The sequence below is a fragment of the Vipera berus genome (genome assembly GCF_964194415.1).
Source record: "Vipera berus genome assembly, chromosome: 1".
Lineage (NCBI taxonomy): Eukaryota > Metazoa > Chordata > Lepidosauria > Squamata > Viperidae > Vipera > Vipera berus.
Genome location: NC_138202.1, coordinates 28,089,051 through 28,105,034, shown reverse-complemented (window position 1 = coordinate 28,105,034; position 15,984 = coordinate 28,089,051). Strand labels below are relative to the sequence as shown.

At 37.7% G+C, this 15,984-nt stretch overlaps 1 protein-coding gene and 1 long non-coding RNA gene across 10 annotated transcripts in view; one reads left to right on the top strand and one right to left on the bottom strand.

Moving 5' to 3' along the window:
- Positions 1-13,366, top strand: part of LOC308660302 — a 14,074-nt gene extending 708 nt beyond the window's left edge. The window contains exons 2-4 of one of the 3 annotated variants that reach the window (XR_014024697.1): positions 407-499; positions 861-1,025; positions 13,272-13,366. This is a non-coding gene — a long non-coding RNA (uncharacterized lncRNA). Of the gene's footprint in view, positions 1-406; positions 500-860; positions 1,376-6,381; positions 6,680-13,271 lie in introns of those variants that run through there. The other 2 variants (XR_014024698.1, XR_014024699.1) reach the window with 2 other exon arrangements.
- PCNX4 (pecanex 4) overlaps positions 1-15,984 on the bottom strand; it is a 25,529-nt gene extending 9,545 nt beyond the window's left edge. For 2 of the 7 annotated variants that reach the window (XR_014024696.1, XM_081314560.1), the window contains exons 1-8: positions 15,262-15,937; positions 12,363-13,090; positions 11,974-12,153; positions 8,913-9,424; positions 7,754-7,854; positions 6,337-6,459; positions 4,766-5,129; positions 1,386-1,489 (exon numbers count right to left, since the gene is read on the bottom strand). Coding sequence is in view for 6 of the 7 variants with exons in the window: in XM_081314560.1 (XP_081170686.1) it covers positions 1,386-1,489; positions 4,766-5,129; positions 6,337-6,459; positions 7,754-7,854; positions 8,913-9,424; positions 11,974-12,153; positions 12,363-13,054 (2,076 nt within the window). In the remaining variant the exon portion in view is untranslated. Of the gene's footprint in view, positions 1-1,385; positions 1,490-4,765; positions 5,130-6,336; positions 6,460-7,753; positions 7,855-8,912; positions 9,425-11,973; positions 12,154-12,362; positions 13,091-15,261; positions 15,940-15,963 lie in introns of those variants that run through there. The other 5 variants (XM_081314561.1, XM_081314562.1, XM_081314565.1 and 2 more) reach the window with 5 other exon arrangements.

The window sequence follows — 15,984 nt, the reverse complement described above, 5'->3', positions numbered from 1 at the left end:
AATGATTCAGAAATAGCATTCCAATCTTGTACAAAAACAGTTCCTCTGTGCTATTCATTAAAGTCATCCAACATTTTGAGGATTTAGCTTAAACTTGCAAAAAGGTGCTGCTCTTCTAAGAAATTTGCTTATTAAAAATAAAGTGCTGTTTAAATGACACCAATTCATTTTCAGAGTGTGCACAACTTTACAAACTATCTCAGTATCAACTCACATGGAACAATTATGAGAATCAGTAATGTTAGATAACATTCTTGTTCTGATTATCCAAGATGACTTTCAAGATGTGTTTGATTAATTTTATGTGACATTTTCATTAGAGAAATGGAATTACAAATGCTAAAATACAAACAATGACAATTTGTAATGAGCCTCATATCTGATTCCTTCATTTTATATAACACAGAGGGAAAGTCAAGCTGGAAGTTGTGGAGAAGCAAAAAAAATAAAGAGAAAAAAAAATCTTCTGTTTTTATCTTCTTTTCCTCCATTTCCCCAAGTAAGTTAAATTATGCTATAAGGGTTATTAGATAGGAATTTTCTTGTTCTACACAGAGAAGTCAGAAATTGGAACTGCAGAATTAGTCTGTACCACTAAACTAAATCTATCCCCGACTTTCTAAGAATAAAAATACATCACAATTCTTTATTATTATACAGTAACAATAATTAAAAGTATAAAGGAGCAGTGAATATAGTGAAAACTGCTAAACAGGCAATTGTAACCATATTAAGCTATAACATGGACTGGAATGATTGGGGCATAAGAGAATGCAATATTCAGGCGGGAATTCTTTCATAGCTATGAAGTACGCTGGACCAGTTACTTTCTCATAAAATCCTCTTTATGATTATTACAGATAAGTGAGAAAGCAACACAAACCTTTGGAGGAAGGAAGGATAAAAGCATAAAAGACTGAAGCGTGGAGTATTATGATTAACTTTCATCCATCTATCCAAGCTCTTTCTAGATACTCCCTCCCATAAACTCATCTATCAGACTTTCATTCCTCCAAATACACACTGTATGTATTTGATTGGGTATACATGTGTTTTGGTATACTTTATTGGTTCTCTAGCCCAATGGTGGCACCATTTTGGCTAGTTTCTGAACATGGATATTGAGAGAATAATAGGCTACTGTACATTTAGTCAGAAAATACAACGACCTCTTAAATAGAAAGTAGTGAAAATGTCTATTGTTTTCGACCTAATAGAAAATTGAATAGCTTTTAAGTGATTCAAGTGAGCTTTTATTTTCAACTCTTCTCAGTTATATTAGGAAACTAGTTCATGTATGTTGTGCATTTAAGAAGTATGCTAATTTCTACTAACATATAAAGGAACTACAGCAGAACAGCACATGCTTTTTTAATACTACTTGCCTTGATATTAAGACAACAGTAAGTGTAGCCTCTTTCTAAAACAAGGATCCATATTAATCTGTCTTGAAATCGGCACAAGTAATGGGATCCAGGTGAACAGAAACCTTTGGAAACAAGAATCTCAAAATAAGGATTAGTTTTTACTCAAGAATATTTTGATCTACACTGTCCACATTTTAATAAAAGTTAATCACATAATCTAATAACACAAGATGGAAAAGTAGTATATAAACAAACTAGACTGTATTATGGGTTCAGTTTAAAACCACTATGTGAAGCTTATTATAGATATGAATTCTAGATATATGGCTATTAATACAGCTTGCATTTTTTCAGATATTTTGCTTAGAAATTTTAATAAATGTGGTGGTTTTATAACATGAACAGAACCTTATAATTATGAAAATGCTATTCCTAAATTATCTCTGTGACAAAAGAATTAGCGACATTTTTATAACTATATAATTTTCAGGTATTTCAGCTGGAGTTTAATACAAGTTTTGTAATTTTCTGCAAAATATTAATTACAAATATATATTAAAATAAAACTCCACCATTGTACATAACATAACGTTACATCAATTCTCTTTCTTTGATATACTTGTAGAGGTCATTATTATTATTATTATTAAATTTATTTGCCACTCATCTCACAATTCGAAGCAACTCTGAACGGCTGAGGTTAGGGAAATATCATTGCATCAGTAAATTTCCAGTCATGCTCAAACTATCACAGCTGAAAATCTTAAATTTCAGAATAGCCTAAAATGGTCATTCGGGTTTTTCCCCCGCGTAGAACTAAAGGTGTAGGAGCAACGTTTCGACGGAATCCCATCCGTCATCATCAGGCTGGTGGCTTCAGCTTCCTTCTTCTGGGAGAAGCATGTGGCTGTTTGTTCCTCTTTTTTAAACTGCCAGAGGGGGTGTGTTCTGTGGGTGGAGGTGTGCTCTGATTGGGTGGGGGATTAAGTGTGTTCTGATTGGGTGGGAGTGTGTTTTGAATGGTGGGTGTGTTCTGATTGGGTGGGGGTGTGTTTTGAGTGGATGGGCTGGTCTCAGCTGCCAGCCTTAGACCTGAGCTGGTGAGTTGTGCTGCTTTTGTTCGGCTTCGTGTTTGTGGTGGTGCCATGTTTTTATAGTGGGTGTCAGTTTGCTTATTGTGTGGTTTGGAGGGGTTTAAAGTGGCTGATGTTGCAGCTGTAGTTAGGTTTCTGTTTTGTGGTTGTGCCTCGTTATCATTGTGGGCTCGGATTTGCTTTTTGAATGGTTGTGTGGTGGTGATGTCATGTGGTGTTATCATGAGTTTGGGTCTGGTATCATTCTTGGTGGTTGGGACTCGTCTGTCAATCAAGGCAGGTTTCCAAATGGCTGGTAGGCGAGAGGTATCATCTCGTTTGTTCATGCTGTGGGGGCGTTTTTCTATCTCAATGGCTTCTCTGATTATTCTGTTGTTAAAATGTTCAATTTTGGCGATAGTTTTGGTTTTTTTAAAATCAATTTCATGTCCCGTGGCTTCAAAGTGTTGGACCAGGGATGAAGTTTGTTCTCCCTTTCTGAGTGAGTTTTTGTGCTCTTCAATGCGTGCACTTATTCTTCTGTTGGTCTGTCCGATGTATGTGGTGGGGCAGGTGGTGCATGGGATTTCGTATACTCCTTGGTTTTCTAAGCCAATTATGTCCTTGGGGTTTCTTAGGATGGTGGATATTTTTCTGTCTGTGTAGAATGCTGTTTTGATGTTGTGTTTTTTGAGGACCTTGCTGATTCTGTCTGTGGTCCCTTTTAAGTATGGGAGGAGGGCTTTGCCATTTTCTTGTTCTCTGTCTTGGGTTTTTGTGGGTGTCTCTCTTCGGATTAAGTTGGTAATCGTGTTTCTTTGGAATCCATTGGCTGTTAGTACATTAGTGAGAGTGTGTAATTCGGTTTTTTTGGTGTTGTTCGTCAGCTAGGTGTTTTGTTCTGGAGATGAGTGTCTTGGCTACGGAGTTGATCTGTGCTGGGTGGTGGTGTGAGAGTGCGTTCAGATAGCGGTTTGTGTGTGTTTTTTATGGTAGATAGTGTGTCCTAGGGAGCCGTTGGATTTCTTGTAGACTAAGACATCAAGGAAAGGAAGTTGATTGTTAGCTTCTGTTTCCATGGTGAATTGTATTTTGGGGTGTAGGCTATTGAGGTATGTGAGGAAGTCATCCAGTTTTTCTTTGCCGTGTGGCCAGATTACGAAGGTGTCATCTACGTATCTGAGCCAGAGTTTGGGTTTGTGGTTGGATTTTTCTAGAGCGAGGGTTTCAAAGTGTTCCATGTGTTCCACAGAACACACCCCCTCTGGCAGTTTAAAAAAGAGGAACAAACAGCCACATGCTTCTCCCAGAAGAAGGAAGCTGAAGCCACCAGCCTGATGATGACGGATGGGATTCCGTCGAAACGTTGCTCCTACACCTTTAGTTCTAAGCGGGAAAAAACCCGAATGACCAAAGATCCACATACGAACACCCGCGAAAACCTCAGAAAACACACACACACACACACACACACACACACACACACACATATATATATAAACTTATACACTGCTCCCTAAACTGATAAAATATGCTCAGCCTGAAAATATAGTGATTAAATTTATTTGCCACCCATCTCACAATTCGAAGCGACTCTGAATGGCTGAGGTTAAGAAAGACCAGAGTGTTTTTAAAAAAATAAATAAAAAAAACATTTTTAATTCCCTCAACATATAGGCCCTAATGATCAGGCTGCTGCTTTTAGTTCTCTGGTTAGTTGTGGAAATTTCAAACATCTCTTTTTCTACTCTCTCCAATCATTACAGAATCAATTATTGGGGATTTTTACATTTTTCTACTGTTTTTAGTTCGGGCTCGTATTTAATTCTCTTTTTAATTTTTGTATTCTGCATTGTTATATGTGCCCTGTTCACCGCCCTGAGTCCTTCGGGAGAAGGGCGGTATATAAATATAATAAACATAAACATAAATCCATCACCTACACTGCTGCATTGGGTGAACTCTGGGCTAATTGCTATCATTCAGCCAAATTACCCTTAGGATTTTGTTGTAGAGATTGAATTGGATCAGGGAATACATGTAGGCTACCTTGAGCTCATGGAACAGAGATCTGATATAATCTGCAAGCAAACCAAAGCATCAGTTTGATAGCATAGGAAGAAATTCTATTTTCATTCGATACTGACATTTCACTCAGATTATATCAGCAAATAATTTCCTACATCTATGAGATTATTACACAAGAGCCTATAAATCAATCCTGCAGTGTCTAGAGACCTGCAGCGGAGATTCCTTTGCAGATAAGGGTAAGATCATGGATGGTGGATTCGCTGGTCTCATGAGCAGAATCAATTTTTAACTTACCTAACCTGCCTGTTGAGAATGCTGATTGCAATGCAGTCCTTAAACTTGGAATCATCTGTTGATAATATACAGCATCAGGACCTATGCAGGCCATCATGCCCACAGGTCCAGGCCAGCTTCGGACTGGTCTTGGAAAGCCTATCAAAAATATTGGGAGACTAAAAAGTGATAGCAAGGGAGAAGAAAGCAGTGAAGACAGCATTATGATGGCCAATACAATTGGAAAGAAAGCAATGTTCAGTGTAATCAGAGTAGCTGTGGATTTCCGGCGTTGTTTTTTTTCTGTCCACGATGTCAAGAGAACAGTAATGGCAAATTGCAATTTTGAAACAAATTGAAACAGCCGACTCCGAATAATTCCAACCTAATAAAAGAGAAATAGCAATAATGTTTTTCCTTCATTTATATGCTTCTTTTTTCTAAAGCATTTGGAGTGTTCGTGAAAGACCCTGAACTTGGATTAGTGAAGCAAGTCAAGCTTTCTGAACTTCAAATGAAGAATCTGAATTGAGTTTGAAGGGAGGGTAAAAAGAGGAAATTATCTTTGCCAATAGAGAATGATATGAGGCTGCTTTTGAAAAATCAAGAGGGCTTTTCCCAGATTAACTGAAGTAGGCAAATAAGAATTATGACAGATGTCCTCTTTGTCAATATGTCACAGAGGTTAATTCAAAGTGAAAGTCTTAAACTTAAGATTTGAATAGTCTAAAACTTGACCAAAAATGTACCAGTTATACCAGGGGTAGGCAACCTTGGCTCTTTTATGACTCATGGACTTCAACTCCCAGAATTCCTGAGCCAGCTTGGCTGGCTCAGGAATTCTGGGAGTTGAAGTCCATGAGTCATAAAAGAGCCGAGGTTGCCTACCCCTGAGTTATACACACCTACATGAATCTGCCCAATTTCAAAAATAATCTACTGGAGGCCTTGCTCAGGTGATTATGAAGAACAGGACAGCTTTATTGATGCCAGAATAATTACAAGTACAGTATATTGAACTATTCAAGCCTTGTTTTTGAGTGGCAGATTTATTTTTCTCAGCAAACAACTTAAAACTTTACTACTTTACATTTATTTCAAATCTGAATGGAATTCAACATCATACTAAAATCTCTTGGCTAGCGCAACAAGATCTGTTTTCCCTTTCTATCCCTGTAACCTGCAGTGTGCTGTCAAAGTCTATTCCAGAGAAGATTGCAAATTATTTGGGATTCCAGAAGGAAATAATCTATCAGCTAACAAAATCTACATTTGCTAATGAAATAATAGAATAACAGAGTTGGAAGGGACTTTGGAGTTCTTTTGGTCCAACCCCCTGCTCAAGCAGGAAACCCTATATACTATTTCAGACAAATAGTTTTATCTCTTCTTAAAAACCTCGGTGTTGGAGCACCCACAACTTCTGGAGGCAACTCATATGAATGGATTGCATTCCACTATTGTATTTTTTTTAAAAAAATAGACTTTTTATCCAGTAATTCTAGTGTAGTTCCCTATCACTTTGGTTCTAGTTTGTTTCTCAAATGGGGGTTCAAATACATAAGTAAAATATCATAAAAAAGGCATTTTACCAGCAAGAGTCTAATTCCTGTATCAATGCTTTTGTTCCACCACAGATCAGTTGTGAACAGCAGCAACTGCACTGCAGACACTACCACCATATCCAAGAGAGCATGCTCTGTATCTTGCCACACCTAAAACAAGTATTTTTGCAGCTTCACTATAGAGATATAAGCTACACTTCATAGTTCACGACTGATCAAGCACATAACCATTTTTTCAGAACAATAAAACAATATTGCCTAAAACCTACTGGCTTCTCCAGTTTCTAATTTCAACATGTGAAAATACATGAGACTCCATATTCTTAACAGAAGAATAAGAACATACTTGGAGAAGAGAATAAATGAAATATATAGGAAATTTGGGATACAATTCTGCAGACATAGATTTACATAACACAAGTCTCTCTCAAACTGGGTTTGACTCCTGGTGGTTTCAAGGATATTTCCACTGAGTTTCTCATGGACACATTGAGTTATAATATCATAAGACATTGGCTTATTCCAATACAGGTAGTCCTTGGTTAATAACAATAATTAGGACTGGGAACTTTGTCACTAAGCAATGTGATTATAAAGTGTGATGTCACACAACTGCGCTGACTTTTAATGGCAGTTCTGCTACTTCCTGATGTGGTTTTTTTTATTGACTTTTCTTGTTGGAAGCCAGCAGTGAAAGTCCCAAATGGCAATCAAATGACCAGAAGATGCTGCAACAATCATAATTGCGAGCTTGTTGCCCAGCACCAAATTACAATCACATGACTGAGGGGACACTGTGATGGCCATGACTTTGATCCCTGGCTGTAAGTCTACTGGCTTAGCACTGTTGTAGCTCGAAATGATTGCTGAACAAAAGGTCATTAACTGAAGGGTACCTGCATGCTTTTAAATTTCCCCATCTAACTAACAGCCTTTAAAATCATAGGTGGTTTCCCCATGCAAATACTAATTAGGATGACCCTTTCTAGAATCCAAATTCAGCCAAGTTTCAGCTAGATGTGGCTGCCTGCTATGGTGTGCATCTGAATATGCTTCATTAAAACAGTAATTTACTGAGCTGAGTTTAATGCATCTTGGCCGTTAACGGAATGTTATTATATCAATGTTTACCAAATGCTAAAAGCTTCTACACAGTCATTCCAAAAACATTCTTACTTTTGTATTAGTGTCCGAGCCAAAAAGTGCCATGTTTGAGGTCAAGCAATGATTTATCTAATAATGCTACCCAAAACCTTTTAAGTAGAAATGCCTAGATTTAATACTGGTCCTGACATACAGGAAAAACATTCTCTACAATTTTAGTTTCATGGGATCAAGTAATATCCAATTAGAATGTGTTCTCTTATTTTATTTAATACATCCAATGGTTACATTGCAAGGTATTGGGTTACCTTATAAAAAGCATAAAATATTTGCCATTTACCATTCTAAAGCTTCTTGAAAATCCAATGGAAATATATATGGATGAAAGATGATGTAGAGAACTGTCTATGGAAAGAAATGCTATCATAGCAAATGGTGACACTGAAATTACAAAAAAAAGGTTAAATATTTTTCTTATAGAAAGAACTATGAATAAAACTTTCAATTGTGTAGATAGCTCTATTCAGTTTTTATATGATCCTGATTTTTATTTTGTTTCTAATTTCTCTTTGGAATTCTTTGGGAAGATAAAAAAGGGAAGCAAGTAAATATAAGATTGAACAATTTATAAAGTTTTCTCATGTTCTTATTTTCTTACAAATGTCACTTATTGATGGAACAGTGCAATATATATAAACTGCCAAATAAATATAAGTGATGCTCTCTAGTGGATTTGGTACTTTGGAAAAGGGAAAATTCTTTCTAGCAAGCAGAATTCTAAAATGTTGTGAGAGGTCTTTGTAGCAATCAGACGTCCCATAATCTTTTCATTACTCAGATCTTTCAATTTCAGAAAGCAGTACTGAGTCATAATCTAAATTCAACATATAAATGCTCAAATCAAATAAACTTTAGCTCCAAACCTGACATAACATCAAACTATTATTCTAAGACTAACAGCTAAAAACCAGTAGATTGAGGAAACTGGAACGTTTTAAGAATTGAACAATATATTGTTACATATTTGGTAACAATTTTCCTTTGCATGATTAATAAATGTCAGATGACCTAATATTTTTCAAACAACTTGGTATTTTTGCATGAACTATTACTAGCATCGTCTAATGGCCCATATCATTTCCCACATGTGAAATGCCTCAGAATTTACACCAACTGTTTGCATATGATAAATCCTGGGTGCATAAACTGCTCACCACCACCACCACCACCACCCAAATCAAAGTTTGTAGGCAAACTTCAGTCTCTCCTCAGCTATTAACCATTTTCAATGTTAGATTAAACTTTAAACTATTAAATTTTAAGGTGGGAGAGGAAATCATTTTCAGAAAAAGCACTAAAGTTTGGAAATATGCTTTTACTCAGTTTCTGATCTAATCATTACATTACCCTTGCTCTATTAACAACATATTTTATACATATCACAAGATGCATTTTATTTTTTGTGCATTTATATAAAAGAAGAAATTGAGATTTCTTACCTAAAGTGAGTAAAATCTTTCTTAACATACCAATTTTCTTGAGGTTCTTTTCCTTCTTTCCGGATACATTCATTGTCATTAGGTCTTTTGGATAAAAGGGATTTCGGAACAATCCAAACAAATACACTGTTTGAATCTCTCTGAGAATCCATAGAGCAAGAAGCAATATTATCAATATGTAACTAATAACACCTTGGAGGCTAGTCCTGGAAAATGTCTGAAAACCAAGGAAGGAGTGCAATAAGCCAGCTTCCAGAAGAGCAAAAGTCAATACAACAAAATAGAATATTAATTCCCTCCATACAAACTGTGTTCTACAGGAAGATGTGTTTTTAAATTTGCTGGAAGCTAAACAGCTGATCACAGTGTACTTGAAGGTTAATCCAATCTCATTTAGATTAAGACTTAGTATGAATCCACATCCAGTCATGAACAGAACCACACCAAGGGTGTTAGGGATGAAGTAAGATGCAATAGCTGTTCCCAAAGAAATGATAAACATTGCTAGTAGCCTGTAATAAGAGGGGAAAAAAGTATGTGCGAAAGAATGAATTTGTACAAAGAATTCACTCACTTTTTTCCCACTTAACTAAACCCACCACCCAGATCCACTCTCTGAGGGAAATGGGCAATTAAGCAGTATGAAATATACATATACAGTCATGCTCGAAATTGTTGGCACCCCAGAAATTTTTCCAGAAAATCAAGTATTTCTCACAGAAAAGTATTGCAGGAACACATGTTTTGCTATACACAGGTTTATTCCCTTTGTGTGTATTGGAACACAACAAAAAAGGGAGGAAAAAAAGGAAATTGGACATAATGTCAAACAAAACTCCAAAAATGGGCTGGACAAAATTATTGGCACCCTTTCAAAATTGTGGATAAATAAGATTGTTTCAAGCATGTGATGCTCCTTTAAACTCACCTGGGGCAAGTAAAAGGTGTGGGCAATATAAAAATCACACCTGAAAGCAGATAAAAAGGAGAGAAGTTCACTTAGTCTTTGCATTGTGTGTCTGTGTGTGCCACACGAAGCATGGACAACAGAAAGAAGAGAAGAGAACTGTCTGAGGATTTTGAGAACCAAAATTGTGGACAAATATCAACAATGTCAAGGTTACAAGTCCATCTCCAGATATCTAGATTTGCCTTTGTCCACAGTGCGCAACATTATCAAGAAGTTTGCAACCCATGGCACTGTAGCGAATCTCCCTGGTCGTGGACAGAAGAGAAAAATTGATGAAAGGCTGCAACGCAGGATAGTCCGGATGGTGGATAAGCAGCCCCAAACAAGTTCCAAAGGAATGCAAGCTGTCCTGCAGGCTCAGGGAGCATCAGTGTCAGCGCAAACTATCCGTCGACATTTAAATGAAATGAAACGCTATGGCAGGAGACCCAGGAGGACCCCACTGCTGACACAGAGACATAAAAAAGCAAGATTACAGTTTGCTAAAATGTACTTGAGTAAGCCAAAATCCTTCTGGGAAAACGTCTTGTGGACAGATGAGACCAAGATAGAGCTTTTTGGTAAAGCACATCATTCTACTGTTTACCGAAAATGAAATGAGGCCTACAAAGAAAAGAACACAGTACCTACAGTGAAATGTGGTGGAGGTTCAATGATGTTTTGGGGTTGTTTTGCTGCCTCTGGCACTGGGTGCCTTGAATGTGTGCAAGGCATCATGAAATCTGAGGATTACCAAAGGATTTTGGGTCGCACTGTAGAGCCCAGTGTCAGAAAGCTGGGTTTGCGTCCGAGATCTTGGGTCTTCCAGCAGGACAATGACCCCAAACATACGTCAAAAAGCACCCAGAAATGGATGGCAAGAAAGCGCTGGAGAGTTCTGAAGTGGCCAGCAATGAGTCCAGATCTGAATCCCATTGAACACCTGTGGAAAGATCTTAAAATTGCTGTTGGGAAAAGGCGCCCTTCCAATAAGAGAGACCTGGAGCAGTTTGCAAAGGAAGAGTGGTCCAAAATTCCGGGTGAGAGGTGTAAGAAGCTTATTGATGGTTATAGGAAGCGACTGATTTCAGTTATTTTTTCCAAAGGGTGTGCAACCAAATATTAAGTTAAGGGTGCCAATAATTTTGTCCGGCCCATTTTTGGAGTTTTGTTTGACATTATGTCCAATTTGCTTTTTTCCTCCCTTTTTTGTTGTGTTCCAATACATACAAAGGGAATAAACCTGTGTATAGCAAAACATGTGTTCCTGCAATACTTTTCTGTGAGAAATACTTGATTTTCTGGAAAAATGTCTGGGGTGCCAACAATTTCGAGCATGACTGTATATCTAAATATGAGAAACAATTTCTCTTTCTATAAGATTCTGCCCATTATATATAATGTGGTGACATCATGCTATACATACAGTATTGAAGGTACAAAGGCCTGCAGCTTTAATATGTAAAGTATTCAGAAGACATCTTAACAGCCCTCATAAAATTACACAATTGGGAAAAATTCTGTATAACTCTTTATTCAAACAAGAATCCAAGTTACAGCTTCCACAACAGAAGGCTTTTCAACTTCTGCATGAACATAGCCAGTTCAGAGAAAGTTTGTATCTCCTATGGCAATTGGTTTATCTATTCCACTGTACTATTAGGAAGTAATCTACAGTCTAGGACTCAGGACTGAAGACAAGATAGGATGTCTGCATTTATCTGAGAAGATATATAATGTATAATGTATAATATATATATATCAGTGCTTTATAAAGAATGTCAGCATCTTTAATAATAATTTGTGAAAATTTCATCAAACAAATGTAGTGTTATGTTTATTCAGGCTGCTTTTTGTATAAGAGGCTAAATGATTTGTATGTGTGGAATATAATTACTGAAATCACCAGAATATAAAATGTGGGCAATTTCACCTGATTTCACTAATGGATTATTCTGCCTCTCAATAATTATATGACTATGAACTAGTCATAATCCATGAAAATGTGTGCCAGAATAAATACTTTCACATTTGAGATACTACAAGGTTTTTAAATTGTGGCTAACATGCTTAACCATATGGAAATACTGAAGTATGTAAAATAATGTTTACCTTACATTACTTGACATAGGTGAGCCTCCTAGCCCAAGTTCCAACACTTGTTCCATTCCCCAGAGAAAAAGTGCATCCAATGGAGGCAGAATCCCCAAAGTCCATAAGACAGGCAATGACAAAAATATGATGTGCAAAACCTGATTGATCAACTTTAAAGCTAGAGCATCAGCAACAAATCTAAATGGAAGTAGAAAAGAATATTATTTTTGGAATGGAAAAAAATGAAATGGAAAAAGATTCAATATGGCTCTGCCAACATTTCACTGTATTATAAATCTATATCTATCTATAAATAAGGCCAAGTGCATCAAAGTAGTTAGTTACAAAGCTAGATTAATATCCTTTTAAGAGCACAAGTCATTATTTTGCAGTTTGTATATTTTTACCTGTGAGCAAGATCCACTGCTATGAAGACAAAAATGTAGAATGGTCTCATAAGAGGAACAATTTCATAAGTGTCCAGTGCTTGATAAGTAGCAGTCTCTGAAGCGGTCTTAACAATTAAGGAATATTCTCCAATACACACCGTCAACCATCCAAATATGAAGATCACTACAGTTGTTCCAATATTATCTCCGTACAAGGAGGCAATTCTGCTTGGCAGCAAATACCAAGTTCCTAAGCCACATAGTACTCCAGCAACAAGTGAGTGAAAAAACACATTGATTATATATTTTTTGCCTGGAATAATAAATTTGATTGTCTCTAAACCTATACAGCTAGAAAACTCCCACTCATCTTCCTCTGTTAGTATATTGTGGACATGCATTCTTTCTATAGGTGCAGTATTTTGCCTGGCATACAAGTTTATTCCTTGAACAATAATAGCTGCAACAAGCATTAGTCCTCCAGAAAGTGCAACTGTGCAATAGTCTTGCAGAACATTTAACTGATACATAAGTGTCCCAATTCCACCTAGAATCCATGGTATCAAGAAGAGAAGAATCTGATTCAAATAGACGTAAGAAGGTGCACAGTATCCAAACTTAAATTGAGGGCCACCCAAAATGGTCTGTGGAAATCGCTTTAACAGGAATTCTTGCTTATGGTCATTCAGTAGAGGCACATCTGGGCCCATAATTATTTACTCAAAGTTTGACTGAATCTCATTTTTCTAAAGAAGAAAGGGAACAAAAAAAAGAAAGCAATTTTACCAAAAATGCACTTTTCCATATATTGCCAATAAAGCAGTGTTTTTTTTAAAACTGTCTTACTTTAAATATCAGAGCATCTGTAATTCATTCTTTTAAAAACCCAATGGACCTCTACTATATTGCTTTGTCCCAAATCTACAGAATACAGAGTAACAAGAGTTGGAAGGGATCTTGGAGGTCTTCTAGTCCAACCCCCTGCCCAAGCAAGAGAACATATACCACTCTGGACAAATGGCTGTTCAACATCTTAAAAACTTCCAGTTAAGGAGCACCTACAACTTCTGAAGGCAAGCCATTCCACTGATTAATTGTTCTCACTATCAGAAAATTTCTGTTTAGATCTAGGTTGAAACTCTCTTTGATACATTTCCAACAGTTACTTATTGTCTTGTCCCCAGGTGCTTTGGGGAATAAATTGTCCCCCCCTCTTTGTGACAGTCTGTTAAATATTGGAAGATTGCTATCATGTCACTCCTAATCCTTCATTTCGTTAGACTAGAGAGTGATATACCAGTTCCCACAACCTTTTCTCACATTTTAGCCTGCATTTTCATTCCACATTATGTATCATATATTCTTAAGAACTGTCTTTTCTGTAGTAATAAAGTAAAAGCTAACAAGATAGCTACTCTATAAGCCAGTATGCACCCCTATTTTTAATTGTCCCTGTTAGTAAAAAAGTAAAGTGCAATTCCTGAGCTTTCTACTATTATAAAGCCCAGTATTTTATTAAACTGTCTCTCAAGGGAACACATATTTTAAACAATTTATCTCCCCCTTCCCATACTTCATTCCCTGCTGAATTTTCCATGGCCTGCTTGAGCTAGGGATCAACAAAATGCTCATGGACATATAATGTGCCTTCTAAACTTTCTCTGTTTACTTGCCCAACAGGTTCTTTGTGTCTTATCCTGATTTGTGAAGTGTGAAATGTTTGAAATTTGAAATGGTTCAAGCTTAAAACTAGCTGTGCTTTTATTGGAATTATTCCAGTCCTGTTTTGACCCATTTTGGGGTTGAAATAGTATCAGAATTCTGATAAGGCTAGAATATGCTAACAATGAAAATAATTGTTTCAAGATGGAGTGTTTCAAGCCCAAAATATTTCCAAATGTTTTATACATCTCTAATCCTGACTTGGTCTCCATTGCAACAGGCCCCAGTATCCTGCATTACCCAATTTCATTTGTCCTATTGATCAACTAACTAAATTAATTTGTCCTCCCTGTCAGGGAAGCAGTTGAAAATTACTCCCTTTCCAAAATAGCAACAAAGCTATTTTAACCTGAGCTGTTCTAACCTGCTTTCCTGCAGGAAGGGAGACTTACACAAGGACACTTTTTAAAATGTGAGCTTCTATGCTGATGTAAAGGTATAATATATAAATAGATCTATGTATTAAAACTCTTTAGAGGGGTTAAGTGTGCCTGTGAAGCCATAATCTGGCATTTTAAAAAGTTTTCCTTCTTAAGATAAACTTTTGGATCAAATTATATTCGCACAAGAAGGCTCACTAAATTTAGAGGCACTCTGATCTGGAAAGTATTCTTATTGTTAGACTGCATCTATCAATATATTTTCAGTTCTTCGCTCAGCCATGGAACTCAAGAGTCTAACCAGCCTTTATAGTGAAGATAAAGGTATCCTTGACAAAAAGGCTGGGATATAAAATAAACATAAATGTTAATCTAATAGAACAGAAAAACACCATCATGATTAGAGTCAGTAAAATCAGTTACATATCAAAATTCTTTTGTAATATTGAAGTAAGAAAGTGGCCTACTGGCATAGGCTTCACAGATCATCTTCAATCTATGAGATTTGTAGCATCCATCAGGGTATCTTTATCTGCATATGAAGATTTGTGTTGATTTAAATATATACAGCACTGGTCAAAACCAACTTTTTGTTAGCAGCATGCTCTATTGTCACCAATTAACCAAAAAACAGGAACATGTGTGTATCAGCGCCATTCAGATATGCAGAAAATGTGATTCCTTGTTTTCATCATTGGCTTATACTGGGACATCAAACTCTACCTTAAAAGCACAACTCTGAGGGGCTGATTCCAGAAGTGGCGACACCACTTCACTCTTTTCACATATCCACAACTCTTTAACTGATCACATACCTGTCTTTTTATGTCAGACTTGTAGCAACGACTCGCAGGCTGCCTGGGGCCTTCAGGCACCTAATAAATGGTCAAAAACTGCCAGTGGCCTAAAAATACACAGTAGCTACCATCCGACAAAAAAAGAGCAGCTCAGTTCGCCTCTCCTCACTTGGCAACTGCAGGGGCAACAACAAACAAAGGCTTCCCTTCCCCCTTCTAGCGAATGCATAACTACGCAGACGAATACATGGGCGCACGCGCGCGCACACACACACACACACACACACACACACACATGCCGTCGATTTCGGCGACTAGAGGGGAAATGCCCAACACGCCAGGGCTGCGCCAGAGCCAAACGCCGGTGGCAAACGAGCACCACCCCCACCTCCGAGCTGCTTTGTGCGGCGGTGGAGCGGCGTGAGGCGAACGCGCCTGGAGGGAGAGGAGGAGGAGGAGGAGGAGGAGGGCGAGCTTCTGCTAGAGAGGCGGGAAAGCGAGCCAGGCCGGCTCAGCTAGCGTCGCTCTTCTTCTCAGCCGCCTCTCGAGGGTGGCTGGGTACGACCTGCGAATGCTCTTGCCCGCCCCGCTTCTTCTCACGACTGACGCCATGTTTTTCCCCTTCTTGCTTGTGAGAACAAAAGCGGGGATGCAGAGAGAGCCAGGGGAGGAACAAGGAGGTCCCGAGCTGACGGACGGGCGGGTGGGCGCCATACATACCTGCGTCTTCCCCTCCTCCCC